Source organism: Dermacentor albipictus, chromosome 5 (genome assembly GCF_038994185.2).
Source record: "Dermacentor albipictus isolate Rhodes 1998 colony chromosome 5, USDA_Dalb.pri_finalv2, whole genome shotgun sequence".
Lineage (NCBI taxonomy): Eukaryota > Metazoa > Arthropoda > Arachnida > Ixodida > Ixodidae > Dermacentor > Dermacentor albipictus.
This window is the reverse complement of record NC_091825.1, coordinates 130,667,042-130,690,531: the sequence shown is the minus strand read 5'-3', so window position 1 is coordinate 130,690,531 and position 23,490 is coordinate 130,667,042. Positions and strand designations below refer to the sequence as shown.

The 23,490-nt window shown below is 46.8% G+C and overlaps 3 protein-coding genes across 7 annotated transcripts in view; 1 reads left to right on the top strand and 2 right to left on the bottom strand.

Annotated features, from left to right (window-relative positions):
* The window catches only part of LOC135906427 (solute carrier organic anion transporter family member 74D-like), a 33,613-nt gene extending 31,196 nt beyond the window's left edge, over positions 1-2,417 (bottom strand). For all 3 annotated transcript variants that reach the window (XM_065437811.1, XM_065437813.1, XM_065437812.1), the window contains exon 1: positions 1,651-2,417. In XM_065437811.1, the coding sequence (XP_065293883.1) occupies positions 1,651-2,380 (730 nt within the window). In that variant the 5' untranslated portion in view covers positions 2,381-2,417. The remainder of the gene's footprint in view (positions 1-1,650) is intronic.
* The window catches only part of LOC135906383 (solute carrier organic anion transporter family member 74D-like), a 243,897-nt gene that overhangs the window by 54,373 nt on the left and 166,034 nt on the right, over positions 1-23,490 (top strand). The gene's annotated exons all lie outside the window — the stretch shown is intronic.
* Positions 7,639-19,258, bottom strand: LOC135906425 (uncharacterized). Of its 2 annotated transcripts, none has more exons than XM_065437807.1 (6): positions 19,128-19,258; positions 17,922-18,028; positions 15,649-15,795; positions 14,020-14,154; positions 13,067-13,160; positions 7,639-9,341 (listed from the first exon to the last, which is right to left on the bottom strand). In XM_065437807.1, the coding sequence occupies exons 1-6, from the start codon at positions 19,214-19,216 to the stop codon at positions 7,829-7,831; spliced, it is 2,085 nt and encodes a 694-aa protein (XP_065293879.1). In that variant the 5' UTR covers positions 19,217-19,258; the 3' UTR covers positions 7,639-7,828. The 2 variants fall into 2 exon arrangements, with proteins under 2 accessions (XP_065293879.1, XP_065293880.1); XM_065437808.1 differs by having other exon boundaries at positions 9,233-9,341; positions 13,055-13,160.

Here is a 23,490-nt window from a genome sequence, read left to right as displayed (position 1 = left end):
GAGCTGCCACAAACAACGACGAATAAGTGGTGCGTGACACACGCTCCGAGCATGTCAAATAGGTGGCTGGCATTGAAACGAGATAAGTATGCCTGCGATCATGGCTTAATGGTTTGTTCAGTTAATAAGGGCGATAAAGAAAAAGAAATGCCATCGTGACCTAAGGATCGGAGCACCGAACTGCTGTGCTCGACGGCAGAGGTTTGATTCCACCGTCGCTGACACATTATGTTTTTTTTCTTGTTGTTTTTTAGTGAGGTAAAACAGGACTGAACCCAACCCACCTCGATGTAACCCAAGCAAACCAAACCAACCACAAAGTCCCAAGAATGATGCTAAGAATGCTGCGCATTAAAACTAGACAAATTAGTATATATGGGGAATTACTTAGAAGAAAGAAAGCCAACAGACAATGTCACCAGGGACAATATAAGAGACATTACTTGTACTTAGTAATTGAATTACATAAATCATAAGATATTGGAAATGCAAGTGGATGAAAAAACAAGTTACCGCAGGTTGGGAACGATCCCACGTCTTCGCATTACGCGTGCTTCTCTACCAATTGACTACCGCGGCGCCATTTTCCACATCAACTTTTCTGGGTATTTATGTTTCACCACTAGGCTTAACTGCTTTCAACTTTCTTTTCCAATAATTTATTATTTCTTTAATTCAATTAGCAAGAATAAGTAATTTCCCCTATGTTTTCCTTGGTGTCCTTGTTCGTTGGATTCTTATGATATATTATTAATATATAACGGGCCCCTCGCTTAACCCTTTCTTCTCGTTTATCACCTAACGAGGGTTTCGAATTCGGCAACATTGATGCCTTCAGGTAGCATGTGTGGGCTTATTGACCAGTTGCCTTCACTGAAAAATATCACGTACTCGTGACACCTGCGGCAGAGAAGGTGTTCCACACCCACCGCCAATGATTGTGAGTGGTGGCGCTGGCTAACACTCCTATGGTTAGGTCTAGTGGGGAAACAAATACCAAAAAAAGTAGATGGTAAAATGGCGCTGCGGTAGCTCAGTTGGTTAGAGCATCGCACGCGTAATGCGAAAACGTGGGATCGCTCCCTACCTACGGCAAGTTGTTTTTTCATCCACTTTCATTTCCAATAATATATCGTTTCTGTCATTCAATAAGTAAGTACACGTAATTTCCTCTATGTTGTCCTTGGTGTCATTGTTTGTTGGCGTCTTATCATGTATATATATATATATATATATATATATATATATATATATATATATATATATATATATATATATATATATATATATAGTTCAGTAGCAATCACGCTGGCCTCGGAGGAATAAATTCAAAGAATCGAGTACGAAGTACGCTGGTAAAGCACAGTAAACTTCTTACGTTCCGGCTGGTGGTCTAGTCTTTGCTAAACACTTGTGTAATTTGACAAAATATGATCCATCAACCAAAACGTCGGAAATAAACTGCACAATACCAACGTACCAACAACGCAATACCCATAATAGCTGATTGCAGACGCCGCACAGCGTGGCGCCTGCAATCAGCTATCAGCCGGAAAACTCTCGGTGGCCTTCCCTGCCACCGCACGAGAACTACTGCGTAATTACCCTGAACACTTTCGCTGTATAACAGCAACGAACAACGAAGCTTACCAAAGTAGGCTGCCGTATAACTTTTCTCAACACTGTCATCCATGTACGTGCTACCGATGGTGTAGTAGGCCGTGGTACCTAGTCCGTTGAGAAAGTTTCCAAAGAAGAACCACATGATGGGACCTGCAGAAGTCCCCCAAAACGATTTCTCCTCGCATTCTGCCTGCGATGTTGCATTGTCAGCGTAGCCGCAAAAGTCCATAGTCTTATTCTTGGACGTCCCCGTGAAGGACTCTCGTGGACCATAAACCACGTAAGGCATCAGGTTGAAGAGCGTTCCGATGAAGCAGCACATCATTCCGGCGGACATCCAGTTGGGCTTGCTGGTGCGCTTGAGGAACAGGATGAGCCCAATGTTGGCCAGGATGGGGCTAACGTCGTCGCCGATCAGGATGAAACCCGTCTGTTTACTTGACAGCGAGAATCTCTTCTCCATCGTGGTCAGTGTGCTGACCATGTACATGCGATAGGCCCCCTGGCAGGTGCCCAGAGTGGCGAGAATGAAGGCGTAGTAGCGCGGCGTCGCAAACCTCTGCAGCCAGCGTGGTCTGCAACTGCACACGCCGCACTGGTAGTCCCTCGCGTCGACGGCGTCATCGGGCTTCGGTTCGCGCACTGGCGCGTCGTCCTTCGACGGCTGCGCGACCGCTACCTCCGTGGACAGGCGCCCGCGTGCTGCAGCGGCGCCGCTACTGCCCGCCGCGGTCGCCTGATCCTTACCGTCCTCCATAGGGAGTGGCGTCGCCCTCTTCCTTCTTTGCGCTGCCGCCGATGAGGATTGCTCGGTAGCGCTAGCGCGGGCCCGCGCAATGCGTTCAAAGAAGGTTCGTTGTAGGAACACAACCGAGTGAGCTATGAATGACTGCTCGGGTCCTGAATGAGAAAGAAGGTAAAGGGAAACGAGATCGTGAAAGCGGAAAACTTTAATGAAATCTGGAGAGGATGGCTTAGCGAATGGCTCGACATGCTACTCCAGGGTAAATTGTCGGGGAAAAAAAAAATCTGCCTGAAACCATTCTACGATGGCTGTCGACGTTAACGTGATCGTTCAAGATGTGTTGTGACACACCGCGTCCCCGAAGGCACCTATGTTTGTAACCTGTTGTGATCATTCTGACATTTGCGTTGCTTCGGCTACATGCGATATACACTGTCTCTTGGATTGGCCTAGTTTACTATGACACTAGCTTGCCACGGTCGGCCGTGAATGGGACGGCATAACGAGAACCATATGATAACGACGCGGTGACGACGATGGAATGATGAAGAAGAAAAGGCGTCGATGAAACAACGATGGCGGTGAAAGCGATGACATGATGACGTGGGATGATGATTCTAAAATGATGATGGTGGTATAACGACGACAGTGTGACAACGACGGCATCAGGAGAATGAGATGACGATGATGGTGACGACAGTATGACAATGAATGCTTGAAAATAACTGCACGACGACGACAGAACATTGACGATGGCATGACAAGTATGGCATAATTACAGTTGAATGACGACAGTGTTATTTCGATCGAATTGAGGAATGGCGTCGATGTAACGACGAAGGTGGTATGACGATGACAGCATAATGAGAATCGGATTACGAAGCTAGCATGACAGTGATGTAATGAACGCGACAGCATCCCGACGAGGGCAGGGCATCGAATGCAAGATGAGGACTATATGACGACGATGCAATGAAGATGACGTGGCAACGACAGCATAATCATGATTGATTGATGACAGCATGTTCATGATGGAATAACGAAGAAGAAATGACGTCGAAAGAATGACGAAGGTGGTTTGCTGACGATGACATGACAATAGGGTGACATTTCTGAAATGATGACGCTTGTACGACAGCGTGATGACGATGGCATGGCGACAATAGAAATGACAAAGATGGCATCATGACGACGGCATGACCAGAGTCGGATGACGAAGCTGTAATGACGACGATGGAACGAGCACGACGGGATCACGACCGTGAGCAAATACCTAGCAGCCCAAGTTAGTAGACAACTTGCGTCACTTGGTTGGCGTAAGAGGCTACACAGACTTAAAGTGCCTGAAGTAGGCAAAGAACGCTAATAGCAATGAGAAGTAGCAAGAAAAAGTCACGCAGACCCAACTATTTTGTAATCTAAATGAGCCGAAGCTTGTTTAACAAAACAAGGTAGCAGTAGTAGCAGACTGCACGAGCACGAAATGATGAATGTCGCCTGTAGCTGTCGCGGTCTGCATCACACCATGAAATTGGTACTCGACGCGTGTCGAAGCAAGAACGTCGATGATAGTTGTATGCACACAGGTGTACCACGTCAGACGCGCAAATACATTTAAGGCTTCATGCCACTTATGTCACAAAGGGAAAACCATTCTGGGGAATCGGCTGAGGATGGACACAAACCTAAACTGCCACATAACCACTTACCCTAGTTGTCTACGGAACTAGATAGGAATCAGAATCAAACTGTCTATTGTGGCACATACAGTGCCACAATAGCACATTGCACACAATGGCACACTCAGGCAGAGAGAACTATGCGTTAATAATTTTCCACAACCTGTACACCTCTTTGCATCCGTTATGTTTCTTGTTGCCTCATCACACGGCTCCCTCCGTCGAATCGTTTCTGTCGTAACGTTTCTTCCTTTCCCTCCCTTGATCGTACAAGAGGCTAAGTAACACTGGTGACAGATACATTTTATATGTATTTCCAAATTAGATTCAAATGTCCTGATAAATACACCAAAAATGATTTTCCAAGGAAGTAGGAATGTGTTAAGATATATGATTTATGGCTATCGAGTTAGTGTCCGGTGTTCAGATTTCTGGGAGCACGCACAATCATCATGGCAATCGCACTCTCTGCGAGGCAGGTGATTGTTACGAGTTGCCGGGCACTTGCACTGCCTGGCCGAGGCGGCAAAATAAATAGAGTAAATCTGGCACGGAGTACGAACGGACGGGAAAAAAAACTTTAATAAGAAAAGTACCTGCGAGGTTGCCAGCCTGGACTCAGGCCACCCGGGCATTATGTGCGGTGAGGCATAGCCTTTCCACCACTGCCCGGACCCGCTGGATTGCCCATAGTTGGTCGTGTAGTTCCGAGCGAGTCAGAGCGCTTAGCCATCGCTCCTTGAGAACGTCCGGTTCTATGTTGTCCTCTACATATATTGATCTGATCTGTGTGGACTTCCATAAAATGTGTGCCATGTCTGCGTGTTCGTGCTTGCAGACCTTGGAGCTCGCGTCTGGGTGTTGTCTTGAATTTGCTCTGTTTAAATGTGCTGGGTTTCGGAACGTTCTGGTTTGCAGCCTTCTCCAATCTGTCTAGTTGTGTTGTGGGTATACTTCTCTTTGTTTCGTATAGTGCGTCAGTATGTCGTGGTACGTGACCACACTGTCCCTGTCGTCTTGGATTGCCACTTCGTCGTCGTCGCCTCCTCCGTGTTCTCCATCGCCTCGGCCGCAGTCCTCCTCCCTTCCCAGGGGGTTTCAGACTGTTGGGCCGTCACTGTCCGAGCCGCGACAGGTTAATTCTCGCGCGACTCGGTGGGCTTTCGGAGTAAATGTGCTGTCTTCCGCTCGCATGTCTTGTGCCTGTCTTTGGGAACCCTAGGGAATTAGTTGTCTGGTTCCACATCCACGGCTCTGAGCCAACTGATGAAGTGGCTGACTCCCTCACGGAATTGTCCCTCGGTGGCCCTTCTTATGCCATTATGTGGAGTTTGGCTTATATAACCGCTGCTTATTATCGAAAATTTTCACATCAGGACACTGCAAAGCTATCAGTTCCGTTATCGTCACGTTTTTACCATCTCATTTTCTCTCTGGACAATCAGTGTTGTCCCACGCGTCAATTCGAAGTTTGTCTTGAAAGATTGTGCCGCGTTAAAATTATTTCTTTCTTTAAACACGTAGGCTCTGGCGTCATGCCCTCTGCCCTACGACGTTTTCAATGAGCCGAAGTCCGCTGAACATTTCTTTCGCACGCTTGTGAATCACGCTCCTGAAGTTTACTTATCGCTCCTTAGGTTAGTTCTCATGCTCAACTATTTCGAATTCGATTCTGTACACTACCTGCAAATTTTCGGCACTAGCATTGATACGCCATTCGCTCCCTCGTATGCGAACATTTTCATGCGACAGCTTGAAGCAGACCTGCTGAAATTCTACCCTTTAAAACCCCACGCCTATCTTCGTTACATTGACGACATATTTATGATATGGGAACACGGCACAAGCGCCTTAACCGACTTGATTAGCCATTTCAATCGCTTTCACCCGAATATTAAAGTTACTGCTCACCACTCTCCTAGTCAGATCAACTTCCTGGACACGACGGTCTACATAGAAAACGGAAAACTTAGAACGGCACTTTACCGGAAGCCTACAGATAGCCAGCAATATTTAGACTACAACAGTCATCACCCGCGACATTGCAAGCAAGGAATTTTTGTCGGACAAGCGAAACGTATAACAAGCATCTGCAGCGAAGACCACGATTATATCCACCACCTAAATGACCTTAAAACAACGCTAGCAGAAAGGAATTATCCCCAGGTTGCTCTCGATAGAGCTTATAATGCCGCGTCAAGACTGGAGGGACAGTCGGAATTGGCGAAGAGACAGCCCACACTAGAATCTGACAGACCGCCGGTCTTTACAACAGAATATTCCAATGCACTTCCAAACATAAACAACATCCTAAGAAAATACCACCCAATATTATCATGTAACGAGCGTATGCGAAAAGCGTTCCCGGATGTACCTAGGGTTACCTATCGCCGAAACAGGAACCTTAAAGACATGTTAGTGCACGCAAAAGTCAGCCAACAGCATTCCCCTGTAATAAAAGCATGTTGTCGCCCTAGGTGCAAAACCTGCAGGCACCATCAAAGTGACATTAAAATTAAGAGCATCGCAAATAGTTATACACATGAAGTCAAATCTAGCTTCACTTGTACAAGTTCGGATCTGATTTATATGGTTGAATGTTCCTTCTGTAAGAAACAATATATCGGAGAAACAGGACAATCAATGAACGTCAGATTAAACGGACATCGCGCGGACACAGCTAAAAAGCTTCCCAATGCCATCGCCGAGCATTTCAACCAACCAGGTCATAACTGTGATGAACTTAAACTCTACATCTTACAGTGAAATTTCCGTTCTGAACGAGAAAGAAAATACAGAGAATCATACCTTATCCATAATTTCAAGACACTGCAACCAGTAGGCGTAAACGTTTCAAAGGGAGCTTTAGAATCCCTTCGCTATGCTAACCTTCAAGCTATAGGCAACAACACTTAGTTTGATTTCTTGGCGTATCCCCCCCCCCCTCTTTTTTTTTCTCAGCCGGCATGTCAGACGCCCTTGACACGCCGGCTAACACGCGTGCGTTGGCAGACCAGGGGGGGGGGGGAGTGGCCCTGGGTGGCCCTGGCACAGCGTACCTTTATTCTCAATACTCTCGCTAACCCACCTTCCCTCGTTTCCGCACCCTCCTGCCTCACACTCTCTCCCCTTTAGAAGAACCCCATCTTATATACTGTGGCGAGGAAAGCGTACGTCACCTTGAAGAAGACAAGTCCACTTGTCGAAACGTTGGCCCCTGCATTCACCTTGTTCACGTTTTGCTCATCATCTTGAATTTCCATCTCCCGCATTCCCCGTCTTTTATGTGTAGTTGTGAGGTCTGTGTCTCATTTATATGATTTATGTATTTTAAGTGTCGCTACGGTGGAGCAATTGCCGGCAGCAACTGCAAGGCTAATCTCACCAGTAGCCTACGACCACTCAACTCAACCCAACACAAGTTTAATCATTCGAATGAATTTTGCTTTGTTGTGCAACCGGAATTAATGAAATGACAAAAGATATGCAAGGCCTGGATGCGGTGCATGTTTGAGCAGCAAAGCGGCCCTCGATCCGGCCCGGTGAGCAGTAATAGCCAGTGGGGCCCCGGAAGAGGGTATCCACACGCAATAACCAAGCACATGCTTTATATCAATAAAGGTGTTTCTTTCTCTCTCTCGCTTGAAGCTTGAGAGCACAGCGACTACGTGGCACACTGGCAGATACATTGATCGACACGTGACAGTCACGTGGGACCGCGATGGCGTGTTCGCACCTATACGAGCTCGACTGAATAGGTCGAGCTCATAAGCGGAAGCGACTAAAATGAGCTGCCCTTGACGCGCCGCTCGGCGTGGAGCATCGCAGTGGCGAGCCTAGCATCGAGAGAGAGAGATGCGCGGTCAAATCGGGGTGGCGGCGGCAACCGGAATCCGTGCAGACCATTCCGGCGAAAGCGACTTGTCGCCACTTCAGCCATAAACGCCGGCCTTCGCCCACCACCCTCACCACTGCCGATCAGCTGTCCTCCGGGCCTCTCGTTGTCCTGGACAGAAGCTGCCGAAGCAGCGGCCGCAGGAGACCTGGGTGCCGCTGAAGTGGTGCCGTCCGAAATAAGAACGCTCCTGCGCCAGCGCGTCCTCTCCTGGGTCGGAGGCCACCGCCTGTAGATGAATTGCGGCATCTCAACGTCTTGATGCGCGATCTCATTTCCTATCGCGGGCTTCGCAGTTCCGGGGCGAGAGCCAATCTGGACGGTGAACGCTTCGCACGTCCTCGCTCTCCGATCGACTAATTTTCGTTGAGCGTGTTCGCCGGGCCAGTTTGGCTGACTGCTGCTTGCCGGCGTCCAAACATCCTTAAGTTCGGTGTCTTCGTCCTCAAAGCTTGTCATCCAAGGATCCGCGGTCCATACGGAACAGTCACTAGCTCCGCTGCTGTACCAGCAAGACGACGTTGTCGGTGATTCGTAGCAACAGCGGGAATCCACAGTTTCTCCTTTGTCGATTACATCTAGCGAGTCGACGCCCTCGGACGCGGCTCGGCGGTGTTGCTTGGTAACTGGCTGTCGAACTAGTTCCGACCAGTGTTTTCTGAGCTTCCCGCCGGAGAGCTCGCTTTCGGTGAACCTGTACGACGTTGTAGGCCTCGGCCACAAGTGCTGAAGGTTGATGGAGCATGTCGCTCTGTCTTGTTGTGGCGCATCGGTAATACCGGCATCCCTGTATCCGTAGGCGTTCGTAACAGGTACTTTGGTCGCTGACGAGGTCACTGATGAACTTAAATTGGTTTTTCTCCCTGCGCGGCAGGGCATCAAAGTATACGTTGAAAGCGTCGCTACTCTTGTCCTTGGCATTGGTGTTGGTTTTCTCGTTCGGTCATTATTTGACTCCTCCGTGCGATGACGCGGAGACTCGTCCTGTCTTAGTGCATCTGTGCTCCCTTGCAGCAGGACATGTCGTACGGAGGACCACGGACGGTGCGACGACTCATGAGAGGTGCCCAAGGTGTTCCACTGAAAAGGACCGCTTCTCTCTCTCTTGACTCTGATGTCGTGGGCGGTATACACGGCATCTTGCTTGACCGCATTTGGCGAGTCACCTGACTGAGGGACGTCCTCTTCTAACCGCGACCATTCCTGGCGAGACGGCATAAATCTAAAGATTTGGGTGGCACTGAGGGTAAAAATTCGAAATCGGCTGCTTATGCGCTCTTTGAGGTGGCACGTTTTGAGTAAGTTGCGCAGGTTTTCGACACGAAATTCACTAGTGTCTCTGGGTGAACACGGAAGGCCCGGAGCAATTCGCGCCTTGTCGTGCGGATCTGCGCTCAACCTGCAAACAGCAGACAGTTTGTAAACGAGAAGTACATATTAGTAGAGCTTGCCACGCAAGAAATATACTATCTCTTCCGATGGACACTAACACACTAACCTTTTTCAACAACCATAAGGGTGCAAAATCAACTGGTTGCCTGACAAGCATACTTAGGATGTCAATTTAAGATCTTTTATTTGATTAACACCCTTAAGTAAGGGCGTTTTGTTGAAGCAGGAGGTAAAAGAAACAAAAACATCGCCCTCAGCTCCCTATACTCTCCACTGTTAACGAGTTGCTTATTAGCCTCACCACATAATTAATATCCCAGGACTATCAAGTCATGCGTAAATAAGTTACGTAAGAAATGCACGGAGGCAGATTTGAACCCATAAACTTCACGTGGAAGCTAGACACCCAAACTATTGCTCCGCACAGGAGCCACGTTGCAGTGGTTCAAATATTACCATATATACCTGTAAACTGTCGAGAAACTAAAACTACTTCATTTCATAATAAACACTGCATAAGGTCACATCTTGCGTCGCTGAAAATCCGTTTATTACCCTTGGCACCTAACGTCCTGCATGGAGCTTTCAACTGTAGCGAACGTGCTAGCAGGTGTACGAACACCTTTCGTATAGAGTGTTAAAGGGCCCCTGAAACGGTTCGGACAAATTTTGTAAACGCGTAGGGTACAGCATAAGTAGAACATTCGCACCACAATTTAAGTGAGGCGTTACGTATTAATGGAGCTACAAGCGATTAGCAGTTACCCTCCTCCCCAGCCATGCTTTTACTCCTCAACTCGTTCGCCGAGCGAGCGGGGCTAAGCTCCGCCTTCACTGGTCCTGCGTCACGATGCGACGTCACATCGTCAACTTCCGGTTGTTTTGAAGCCCGCCCCCGCCCGCGCGAAACCTCTCCGCTAGCCGCTTGGCTGTCGACTGCAAGCGAGAGCTATCGAAGCAGCGTGCGTTGCGAGCATTCTGTCGTAGCGCCGAACGTGTCTGGTATACCGTTAGCCACAGGCAAGCTGGTCATATCGGCAAATGACTGGAGGCATAAACTCAAGCTGTTGAAGGAACTTTGGCGCAGACGTACGTGAGCGGCCTAATCGGTCTGCACGTTCCAGACACTTGTTGGCGCAGCGCTTAACCAGCCAAACAAAGCGCTAATATTGCTCTAGCCAAGTGTAAAACATTTTAAACATTCATAAAAACAACGTGTTGATGATTACACTCCTGCGAAAAATACGCACGAGCAGCAAAAAAGAATACGCTTCGTTGCTGCTACTGTGTATGGTTGAGCTCTATGCGACAAGGTGGCTGCACCATGCAGACCATTCACCTTTGCCCTTCTGCTCATCTCGGCTCATCCCGTTACGGCACAGTCAAGCGGCCAGACCCTGTCCCCTTGCGCTTACGTTTGCCCTAATACGGGACTCGCGAAACGCTAATGCGTTAGTAATCTTCCGGTGTAAAGTGACGGCCACAAACGTGCACATCCTGGCGCCTATCGGATAGCGGCAGTCCGATGCGCAGCAGCCAGTTCGCTCGTAGCTGCCCTGCAGAGGGACACGATGTTACAGCTTGACATATTGCCTGTCGCTACGTTTGCAGTCCACAAGGCAACAAAGTCGAATCATAGTGCTCGCGAAAAGACTGAGACCAACTCTGACCGCGGAGCTCTCGTCAAAATGGAGTACGTTGTAACACAAGCAGACGACACTTGCTGTGTGCCGGAAGTGCTTAAGTGTACTGAAAAATTGTTCTTGAGCATTCTCTTTCTGCTACTTTCTCTTTATAAAAACAAATTAACTAACATTCCAACTATTACGAAGATCATTTGTTTACCATAAAGTTGGAAGAATTATCGATCACGCGCCCTGGTCAGCCAATCGGATAGCTCGCCCCACTGACGTCATATGGGTTATTTCGGTCATATGGGTAGGGGCGGCTTAAAATTCCGCCGAGCAGTGCGCTGCGATCGGCAGCGATGTGCCTTTTTAAAACCTTATAATCAATTACACGCTTTACGCAGAGCACTTAGATGTGTCAATTAATGATCAGAAGGACCTACTCTAACGACTCAGTACGTTTGTAGAAAATCGTCAAAAGCGTTTCAGGGTCCCTTTAATTGCTCATAGTGTTTTCATTTTCTCGCTCACGCCCTTATTATGAAGTGGTTGGAGTGAAATGGCTGCTAAATATGTATACTCAAAGGTTTAAAGTTGAAAATGATGTGTGAAATGGTGAAAATTTAATGATGTGTTAAACTTTTCAGTGCGTAGGTTCCAAGGAGGTGGCAGTTGCGGCTTGAACACGTGGTGTAATTCCTTGAGGTGTTTAGAATCGAATCATGTGCTTTTATTCCGAATCGTAAGGCTCAAACGAGAATGCGATGCTTGAAGTCACACAGCTGATTGATGTGAAGGTTTATATAGCGAAATTTTTTTTTCAAAGCTTATTGTGTCCCCGAGACGAAGGTATCAGAAGATTTTGCAAGTAATAATGTCTCGAATTACATGCGGGAAGTTGTGCGAGCCACTTACCACAGTTAACGTTTTCAACAAGCTCGCAGCTGTCGGTGCATTATCAAGTTCATTTGCAGAGAATTTGAATATTAATCTATCTGTTGTGTCTGTACCATGTTCTCTCTTCATGCGATCACAAATTGCATGACTCATCAGAACTTCCAGTCAGCACTCGAACTGTTTGTGAGAATGATTCCAGTATCAATTAAACTGCTCGTCATGCTGCTCTTTGAGTTGCCTCAAAGAATGGCATTATTTTTAAGCAGCATGAATGTGAACCGGGAAAGCTTGTGTATGCTTCATGACATAAAAAGTGCGTCACTGAGGTGCCTGGAAACATTAGGACAAGTGCCTGTCTGACGTTTTTTAGTTATGCTTGTTTGGTTGGACCTTTTTTTTTCAGTTACAGAACGCTAACAAAGAGGACGTTTTTGTGCAGACGTAATCCAACTTTAGCTTTGGCTCGGGTGCTCCTATCTAAATGCATGTAAAAGGAGAATTCGTTTTTCTCGGCAACCACTGCACCTTATTTGACGAAGTATGTTGCCTTTAAAAGAAAAGCTTAAAATCTATTGACTGTTGGTTTAGAATTTTCGGTTTACATCTTAAATATATTATTAAACATTGGCAAAAATCACAAATTGTCAAAAGAAGGAACTATCCAGTTTACAACTCTGCAACTAAGAAACGAAAAATGATAATACAATTCTGTGAATTGCATATAATAGTACATCTAAAGCGGACAAAATTGATATGATATACATGAATCTCAAAAAATTTAGTAATGTGGATATATAGCTTTTGCAGAACCTTTGTAAACAACGTAAGAAATTCACGTAAGATGTAAAATGACAAATCAAATTTGTCCGCTTTCAACGGTCTAATGGATGCCGTTTACAGAATTGCGATATCTGTTTTTGATGCAGAGTTATGAATTTGTAAACTTCCTTCTTCTATTTTTTTTTCGAACTACCGAAATTTTGAAAATTTTTTGAACAAAATCCAAAACCTAAATCGAAATTTCGTTACCAACAGTCACTAGAAGTTAACTTTCTCTCTCAAGTGCAACAAATTTCATTGAAATCTGTCCAGGGGTTATCTCAGAAAAACGTTTTTGTGTTTTACATGTATATGAATAGGCCGCGTCGGAGTTGGGCCCGAGCTAAAGCTTCCTCTTAAATAAAAGCTTTCTTACCAGACAGCTCACCTGGTATAGCCAGCAAAGGCAAGCACAATGAACGCCATTATGAGCAGCACCGCCGGGAACATGGTAATCTTCAGAGGCTTCCATGCCTTTATTTCTGCAAAACCCATATAACATTCGCAGAAACAGCGTCCGCAATAGGCACTGTTAGTTATTGGTGAAGCAAGACGAACTTTCATAAGAAAACAGGCAAACACGCCCTTTGTCTTCCGCGTCAATGATTGCCACGTAGCAGCTGGCTGAGCCACTATCTTTAAATAATGTATACAATGTATCGGCGTAATACCGTTTTCACCACTACGTGAAAACGATGTGTTATTGTCGTATTGCAACGAAGCCTCTGTCGTAGCTTTAACAAGGCTTGTTTTGAAATTACAGCTTCTTCGTGCCTCTTTTGCATTTTTCCGCTCGTATCTTTGTAACAAACTTACTTCTTTCCTTAACCCTGTAAAAAGCCCCGATTATGGGTAGAATGTTATGATGAAACATTATTTGAAAAATAAAGCAGCTGAGCTAACCTTGTAGAAAGCCGCACGAGGAAAAGGTTGAAGTAACGCTCAAAATAATGGTGGTTGGGCCGATAACAACGATGAAACATCGGCAACAATAACGACGTCAATGATGGCGGCACCCAGGCCCGCGAGTCTAGGTTGCCGAGTCTAATCACGTCCGGGGACAAACAGGAGCCTACATTGAAGTTACCTTGAAAGAAAGGCGATCTTATAGATGGCGATCCCTGCGGCAGGCATCACGAAAGATGACTCAAGCGTTAGTTTCAGCTATCAGTGCCCAAAGTGTACAAGCAAATGAGTAATAATATAAACGAATTCAATCACACTGACGACGATCGTTCATAGAGCTGTTGTTCACAAACACCAAGCTGTCCTGCACCTTTACCGCATTTATAGCCATAACAATTAGGCTACTAAGACAACCAGACCACGTCGATCACTCACTTGGCAGGCAGAGCGAGCCATCAACCGAGGGATAGAAGTCAGTTCGACACTGGCACAATGAGTCCTCGCAGCGCGTCTGTTCGTTGGCGTGGCGGCATTCGGCATCGCTCAAGCAGAACTCCCTCAGCCGCCGAGCTGCAACAGAGCAGGCGACTTGGGAAATCAGGCAAAAAGCAAGAGCCTCGCCCACTCACACATGAACACGTGCACTGGTGGTGCAAATGCATATGAGTAACCTTACTTCCACCCTCAAGACATGACGTACCCTAGGGGTGCCTCACGCCCAATGTTGTTGTTGTGCCGACCAAGCCCCAAGAAATTCGGATGGACACTCCTTCCCGAAAACTGCTTTTCGAGAAAAGACAAGGGCCTAGCTTCACGGAACGTTTGTCAAATAAACGCCGGGAAATCGGTCCGCGGAGGCATTCACAGAATTCGATGCATATATACGGGCAGAAATAACATGAAGGCAGATATGAGGGAGCAAAACGAAAGACCAGTGACCTCGCGTAATTCTGGTGATGACTAAGCAATTATATGTCTGAACAGCACATTAAAACAAAGTGTACCCAGCGAGTCATGATGTTGACTTACTTCTCTAAATATGGAGCCAAACTATAGGGCCAAATTAAGGAAACAGCGGACGCAACATCGCACCAAAGCATTACACATAAGTGTGCAGAATATACCCATGCAGATATTGTAGGTCGATTAGCAACCACGAAACTCAACAGCACATTAAGACAAAGTTTGCGTGTTTACGGAAGATGTCGACTAACAGCGGATGTGAGGTCGCATGGAGTGGTGATGCAGAGGAGCGAAAAGCACATTCATACATAAAAGCTATAAGTGCAACAGTGGTATACAAGTGCCTACCGTACGGTTACTAACATGAAAATGGCCTCTGTATCTCTGTCCAGATATATCCAATCTATTTATTTCACATGACGTTTTCGTGACACGAGCAAGTATTATTTGGCCGTGTCACCATCTAGCGTGACAACTTCTTCAGAGGACCAGTGTTCACGGTTCCTATGCGTGGAAGTGCGCACATAACATTTCCAAAATTTGCCGTGCAAAGTGATGCATACTTCTTCACAATGACAAAATGCTAAAAAAATGGAAGGCACGCCAAAACGATGGCTCTTTCCATACTGTTGTTATCCCGCTGTAGCGCTCTTGCTTTTCACGGGCTCTTTAAGTAAACGCTGCTGACGGTACCCAACTCAGTTGTCTTTAAAAAGAAACACACGCAGATCTAATCTATAGCAACGGCGCTACATAAAATCCTACACTACCTTCATCTAAGGCTGAGGTCCATCAGACGCATAACGTAAGAATACGTAGGCAATGAGACTCTGAAACTCAAATAAGTTTTCCAATAAATCAATAAGTCATCTGAAGTCTTTTCCGTGAAAAAAAAACATTAAGCAGCGCTTTCCAGTGTCCATAGACGTAGACAACAAATAACAACTAGATTTGTTACACACCTACGCAACCTACAGATCCTTTTTAGAGCGTAGAACGATAGAAAAATGAGACAAGCAGTACCACATGTCTTATACAGCATGTACCAGTACGTCGAATAAACATTTAAAAATTTTTCTATTTCATAGCCAACACACGTACACGAGACGCAGGCGTAGCTGCCCGCGTCACGCACCAGCACAGGCACGTGGTCTGGGCAGCCGCAAGTGCCGGACGCCAAACACACCAGTACAGTCGCGCAGTGGTCGTGCTCACTGCATGCCATTCCCGGTCCCGTTGAAGCAGATTCTGCGTGCAGACGCCGTCAGCGCGGCCTTCATGCTACCTGCGTGACTCGACACTTTTTGTGGTGCAGTTTGGAGATATTTGCTCCTGGAGCAAATGATATCATTTGCAGAAGTGCTCTATCGTGATCATCCCCGACCAGACGAGCTTTCGTAGAACCAACCCTATGTTTCTGTTGCATGAAATGTACTTTGCAAACACCCTGCAAGTGTACAGGGCTAACGCAGCTGAGTGGCGAAAGTCTGAGCAGGAAGCGTTATTACAAGAGGAAATGGGCAAAACGCTAGTCTTCACGGCCCAGCTTACTCAACATTCGTATAGTTTACATTTTACGAGGAACCGATAAGGGAAGCTGTAGATTAAGCCACGTAAACATTTTTTCGGACCAGTGTGTGCCTATCACCGGAGTCAATTGAAACTACATCACTAAAGCCACACATTAACGGGATCTTACGAGAGATTACCGGAACGCCTGATGCCCTATGGTAGATTATATCGAAAGTGCAAATCTAAAGCTGTGTTTTATTTTATTTTGACTTGCTCATGCTTAAATTTATTTTATTACACTTGCAGTAATTCTAATTCTGCAATGCTTAGTGATGCTAAGAGTAACACGTGCGCCCATTTTGTACCTGCCGTGGTGAACAGCGATCCTCACTCTGGTGTCTTGGGTAGAACTTAAGAAACGTAGCTAACAAAATGCGGAAAACTTCTCGCTTCGAGCATAATCTTACTCGCAAGAAATATCTTGTAAATCTTAGTAGGCGACAATGGGGTGCCTTTATGTTTGTATAAGCAGTTTTATTTCCTGTAAAATAATGGCTCCACATTCTCGTCGATGCGTTATTGTAGTTAATAATGTCTCCACAGTCAGATTCCGCTAGAAGGGAAGAGAACGAGGTCTACGCATTTCTTGCTCACTCCGTTACAACGATGCCCACCACTAACCTATTGCTAACGTGAAATGTGCGCACAGGTTGATCTGGTGCTCCAGCTCTTAGTGGTGCAAACACTGTCAATAAAATGAAACACGAGCAAATGAATATATCTCAGAATGCTGTTTCGTAGTCCCGCATTCCCTGCTGTCAGCGGTACTCGTGTAATAGTGTGGAGCTTCAGAGGTTCAAGCGGCCGGATACTCATAGGTATGTCATGTGAGATTTGCTATACCGGGGTAGTCTTCTGCGGTCACATTTTACTTACTCTGATGCATAGTAAGACGCTTCCACATCCTCATATACCTACAGCATCTTCTTATGTTCTCATCTCGCACTGATCTACGCCTCATGTTCGCTAATGACATTTGTCTGGCCAGCACATATATTCATTCTCTAGAAATAGGGAATAGGTATGTGTATATGACTTATTAGAGTACGGTAAAGCCCTTGGCTGTGCGGTGAATCTTTGTGTCCCGTAAAACGCAGCAGGTGCAAGATAACGGATTACCGCGTCATGGTATGGCCGAGGGGTGCTCTTCTGTTCGGCAATACAGCACTATCAAGTCTCTCCACAATCACAATCTGCGCTTTTTGTATACTCCTCGAAATCACCTTGCAACCTACGCCACTGCTATCGCAGTCAGGATCGGTATTGTCTGGCAGGGAGAGAATCCGTGTTAAACAGTACAGTGCATTCATACAAGGAGATTCCTCGCTCTCCCGCTGCAAGAGGTATGCCAATTTAATGCCTTTCTAGTGAAGGAGACCAACCAAGCAGCACTGGAATCACGACAATATTAGTCCAATGCAGACCCAACGTGCCCCCAACGTAAAGTAAACACGCTCCACGTTGATCTTACACCGGATATGCTTTATGTTCTGTGTGGGCATTTGGTCGATACAGAGTAACAGTTTGTACCTACGGCTGAAAAAAGATTAGCTTTCGAATCTTCTTTGGCACTCATTTGCAACGGACGTACGCGAGATGGCTAATAGCCGAGAGCACAAGGGGAAAGCGTTAGACCACAACGGTTTCAAGATAATTGATTTTCTCAACTCGTTGATGAACGCCCCGTGAAAGAGCCTCTTGGTGCACCAATGCCAAGGCCCGATTTTCGTACTAGGTGTCTTATCGACTTTATGCAGCGCTGGTATTGGAAGTGTTTTGATGACCTCACACAGACGGCATACCGTTGCTGGAGCCAACTCGTGTTTCTTCTTCTGTGGTATCCTCGACGTCTCGTGGTGAGTCTGAGTCAGTCGAGGTAGAAACATAAGGCTTCGATTCTTCTCCCAGTCTACATGAAAAACAAAATAGCGAATGCTAAGCTCATCGGCGTTAAAGCTTCTAGAAAAACAGCGTTCGGATCAGTGGTGTGTTTGAACATGACTGTAAGAAATTCGTGTAGTAAAACTCGCTTCGTTGTCATAAAAAAATAAGCGATTGATAATTTCTTATCTTACACTTCATAAAAGGGAACGAGTCCCTGACATCAGTTGCAACTACCAAACAATCTGTATGGACAGAAAATGAAACACAGCTGTCTTCACTAAACCACTTGGAACGCTACGCTACTGCATATGACGCTAGTCGTCAACTATGGAGCATGCCGCCTGTACAACAATATAAAATACTACGCAATTTTATAGAACGCCACAAAAGTAGTATATTCAAAACCGTACATTAGCTTGCATCCAAAGAACGAAACGCGACATTGCAATTTAGAAAGCAATGTGTTTACGTGGAAGAGCACGCCTCTGCGTTTCTCTTCCTCTAAGGAGCCCTCATGCAAGTCTTGCATGCAGGCTGCCTGTCTACCGCTATTTCACCATGGCTTCTACGCGCGCGAAAACGAAAAGCAAATACTCAGTGTTCTATAAGCACGAACATGCGTAACCGCTATCTGCAGCATTCAGCCGTCAAATGCATTGCCTCCGATGCGCTTGGGCAAATCTCGAACACCGAGCAATGCAGGGCCGAACCATTACGGTTTTTGTCACATAATTAGGGTGCTTAGCAATCTTTTACAGTGCTATTGAAGGTGAAAATAACAGTGTTTTGACTGTTTATAGTCCTTCCCCTCTTTCCATTTTGTGCTGACATATGATGTGTTTTACGTGGCACTGTAACGTTATGCATGCCAACACACCAAGATCGTGGAACCTACGTTGCCTTATTGGCACCGCCACTAAACCAAGAGGCACTGAAAGCGCTAAGACCCCATTTCATACCAGCATACCGAATGGCGCAAATTGGTGCGCTGCCACCAGCACTCTATCACAAACAGTTACTCACAACCGTTGCCGGTGAAGCACCAATCACACACTCGCCGAGCGCGTTCGCCGCTCGCATAAAGCTCGCAGAAAGCGAGCCTCTGTCTTTGAAAGTGGTCTCACCTTGTGACGTGAAGGTGCGGAAAGGCGACTGCCGCAGGCGCCAGGAGAACAAATCCGATGGCAGCTAGAACAAGGTGCGAACAGCACATTCTTGTTTGTTTGCTTGCTTGCCCTCTGTCTTGCTTGCTTGCTTCCTATATTATGGCACGTACCCATTACAGTAAATTGGCCAAGAAGCCGTCGCTTAAACGGGTAGAGCGGGGGACAAAACTTGACGGAAAAAGTGTATGTGAGAAAACAGTTGAGATTATACAATGAAACGAACTGTTGTTAGAAATTTTTTTTCATAGGGGTACACGTATGCTTTTTGAATGAGAGCAAACATGGTAACAAATCTCAATCAATTTAATTTGGAATTTTGTCAAATAATAAATAACAAAACAGTAAATTACCCAGGGGCTATAACGTAAAACTGTTCCAAACTTTTCTATGTCATTTTTGTGATCAACCCTCCACGATTAGTCAAAACATTTTCGGCCCAGCCCCACTGCGCTTGCCTGTCAAGCGACGTCACCAAAACCGCGAGAGCACCCCATCTGATAAGGTATGTACACACTAATTATGCGTGATTAGACCAAAGGAAAGAAAAACAATATTTTTTCATTCGACGCCCTTTACGCCACTAGCAAAAAAAAAAGGCGTTGTTTGACCAATAGCTATTGGTGAAACGTTATTAGGCTGCGCCCACTTTGCCTGTCTGTCACATGACATCACAAACCCGCGAGAACTGACCGCGTCAAAATGACGTGTGCGCGTTAAAGAAGCATTAATATGCCGTAGTCAGTCAGTCAGTCAAGAACTTTATTGAGGTCCTGAGGGGTCTAAGCCGTTGGAGATCGCACGCGGGGAGCTCCTTTGGCCGAAACTGTAGGCGACGCCCAAGTCGGGACGGGAACGTGGTGACGCTCCGCCAGTTCTTGGGCCCTCTGGACGGCCTTGAGTTGGAGTTTGAGGTCCGGGCTTTTGAGGGCTTCTTCCCATTCGGGCTCACTGGAGAGAGGGCCCTCTGGTAACGCGGGACATTGCCAAAGCATGTGCGAGAGTGAGCAATAGGGTTCTGGGCAGTCTGGGCAATTTGCCGGGATTTCTGAATTGTAGTGGCTTAATAGGCCTCGTGACGGATACGAGTCCGTTTGCAGCATCCGAAACGCGGCCGCCTGCGCGCGCTCGAGTTTGGCGTGCGGGAGCGGGTATTTCATTCTGCCTTTTCGATAGTGTGAGGTGATTTCTTGGTAAGTGAGTTGCGGGTCATTAAACTGAATGTCCAGCCCCTCGGAGGCCGTGGGACCGTCGCGGCGGGCAAGTTCTTGCGCACGGTCGTGGGTCGTTTCATTGAGGTTGGGTTCTTGCGGGTGGATGTCTTTCCCCATGTGAGCGGGGAACCAGGAGAGGCATCGTTTGCACTCTTTTGAGCTTGCTAGTAGTATATGCGCTACCTCTTTCAATACGCTGCCGCTTTCGTAAGCCCGAATTGCAGCACGCGAATCCCTGAGGACATGGATAAATGTGGGGTCTGCTATGGCGATGGCTACGGCTATCTGTTCGGCTTTAGCGCTGGTGGTCGATTTAACCGATGCCGATGACCGTAACGTTCCGTTGCCGTCCACAACTGCTATCGCGAAAGTTGATGTATTGCCGTACTGGGCCGCGTCCACAAATTCGGTGGCTTCACGATCCGCGTCGGTGCGGTCGAGAATCGCGCGGGCGCGGGCCCGGCGCCTACCCACGTTGTATAGTGGGTGGACGTTTGTGGGAAACGGTGAGACTTGTAGTTGTCTTTAATTTCACTCGGTAGGGTAACAGCGTGCTCGAGATAGGGAGATGGGGAGACATTAGCTTCGCTTAGAATTAGTCTACCGGCTTTGGACGAGGATAGGCGGAGTATTTGCGCTATAGTCTGAGCCTCGATCACTTCGTCGATGTTGCTGTGCATGCTTAGCTGATCAACCTTTCCTGTACTTGCTCTTTGTGGAATGGCCAAGACCTGTTTGATGCTCTTGCACATGAGTGTGTTTAGTTTCGTCTTTTCTGTTTTCGTCCAATTGTGGGCAGAGGCGACGTAATTAATATGGCTCATAAAGAACGCGTGGTATACGCGCAGAAGGTTATCTTCGCAGAGACCCTTCCTGCGCCCTGAGACTCTGTGGATGAGTCTGATCATGTTTTCGGTTTTTGCGGTTAAGTGTTTGATCGTGTGTCCGTGGCATCCGGCGGCTTCGATTAGGAGCCCAAGAATGCGTATGTGGTCGACTCGCGGGATCTGTTGTCCGTCTCTTGTATATGGTGCGATCGGAAGTTCGTCTAGAGGAGTTAGGTATCGGACTCCTTGGCAAGACTTGCGATATAGTAAGAGTTCCGATTTCTTGGAGGATAGTTTCATTCCTGTGTCTAGTAGGTACTCCTCCGTGGCATCTATAGGGCAGACTGTAATGCCTGCTCCATGTCTGCCAAGGAGCCTCCCGGGCTCCAGAGGGTGATGTCATCTGCATATAGAGCGCAATTTACGTTCGGGATGTCTCGTAGTTTGTCTTCGAGTTCCTTCATCACTATGTTAAAGAGTAATGGAGAAGTGACTGAGCCTTGCGGTGTTCCTACCGAACCCAACGTGTAGCAGTCCGACTTAAGTTGTGAGACTCGCAGTCGGGCTTCTCTGTCTTTTAGGAAGGAGCGCACGTACTCCTGAAATCTCTGGCCGAGGCTGAGGCCTGCCACAGACTCCAATATGAAGCGGTGCGAGACGGTGTCGAATGCTTTCGTGAGATCGAGGGCGAGGATGCCTCGAACGTCTCTTGTTTTATGCCGTACAAACCAGGATTTTTTTGCCTGAATTGCCGGCGCTGCCCCTTTCCGAGAGGAATAAAAGGTGGCTGCCCACCTATCCCTCTGGCATATACTATAGCAGCTGGCGAAGAGCATGGATTTATTTGCGTATAATAAATGATTTTGCGTGGCAGTACAACGTTATCGATACCTTTTGGCACGCAGACAACATCGCTCTGCCAACTCTTCTTTGCTTTCAGAAGCTTCTCTCTGCTGTTGCAGACGCAATTTCGTTGCTTGCGTTTTCCGCGCACAGCTTGACCACGCAAGCACTCGTTGGCGTTATGACTGCGCCTCCGTGAAGGTTTGCGTTTCGTATACGTTTCCTCACTACATTCTGACGTCTCCGTTCCTCGTCACTGAGCAGTCTCTTAGAGCGCGGCATAGTCGCAGAGTGGGAGTCATGGTTGCTACTTTCTTTTTTTTTTTTTATCTTCGTGCTTGAGTCTTGAGACGTTCTTTTGTGCGATTTGCAGGCCTAAGGTGAATTTGTTTCGGCGACTGACAACTTCGAAGTCTTTCGTAGTTTTGTTACAAGTGATTCTATTTCAGGGGGTTTCCACATGCCACGCTGTTGCCGTCTATAATGAGCCGGCTTGCGTGCCAAAATCTTCAGGCGCGCTGCCATCGCTCTTTCTCCGTGCATATTTGACGTAGAGGCAAGACGGCTCCCTTCTCGGGTTCTCTGCCCGCGATAGCACGGTGATAAGCCGCTTCGCAGTTTTAGAGCGCCCGTGAAACGGCGACGCCTATCGCGATTGCCGTATCGTGTGCCAACGTCATGCTTCCACTGCGTGCCTGAGATTTCCCGAAAAGCACCACAAAGATCGGTATATTACACGACTGACGTCTTGAACCACAGTCGCGCTATATCTTAATTTTAAAACATGCCCACTTAAGGTTCAAGCTCCAATTCTTCTGTGTCCTAAACACAAATAAGTGATAATTAGCAACGCGTTGTTAAATTGAGTAGCGCGTCCTACTCTCTGGAAAGCGTGCGCTTGTTTTTGAAAGCCAGATTCGAATTTATACTTACCTGTTTGTAAGTGCCAGGACTACTTTTTTATTTTTAGTTCATTATATTAAGAAATGGTACTTCATATGTCTTTTCTTTCATTTTTGCATTCAGTGTGCCGTTGGGCTTCCTTTAATGACTTCGAAGCGTATCAAATGTCGCCTAACCAGCTTGAAAGTGATGTCTACATCTTGCAACTAAAAGATCCTAATAACGTTATAAAAGTAACGGTATGGAAACGTTATAAGAAATCTACTTACTGCAGACCACATGAATGAACCACGTCTTTCCACGGGTATCGATAGTTAATGACAGACATTCTTATGGGGACTTCAGGAGGCCTAACACGTATTTTCTTTTTCGGTGTTTCGCTAAGTGGAGCGCCTACGCCCTTGAATGTAAGTCGTTAATACGAATTAGATGCTGTAGAAAGTAGAAAAATACGAGCGGAAACAGGTCACAGGAAGACTCTCTGCTGCTTCTTCGTCTTCCTTTTTCCCACACCTCGTTCACGCAGTCTAAGTTTCG

What these genes read in the sequence shown, in the direction of transcription:
- LOC135906425 (XM_065437807.1), bottom strand. Translation starts at nt 19,216, where the DNA reads ATGTGCTGTTCGCACCTTGTTCTAGCTGCCATCGGATTTGTTCTCCTG. An exon ending in CCGCACCTTCACGTCACAAG is followed by an intron (nt 18,029 to 19,127) that starts GTGAGACCACTT and finishes TTTTTCATGTAG; the next exon opens with ACTGGGAGAAGAATCGAAGC. An exon ending in CAGCTACGCCTGCGTCTCGT is followed by an intron (nt 14,155 to 15,648) that starts GTACGTGTGTTG and finishes GCTCTGTTGCAG; the next exon opens with CTCGGCGGCTGAGGGAGTTC.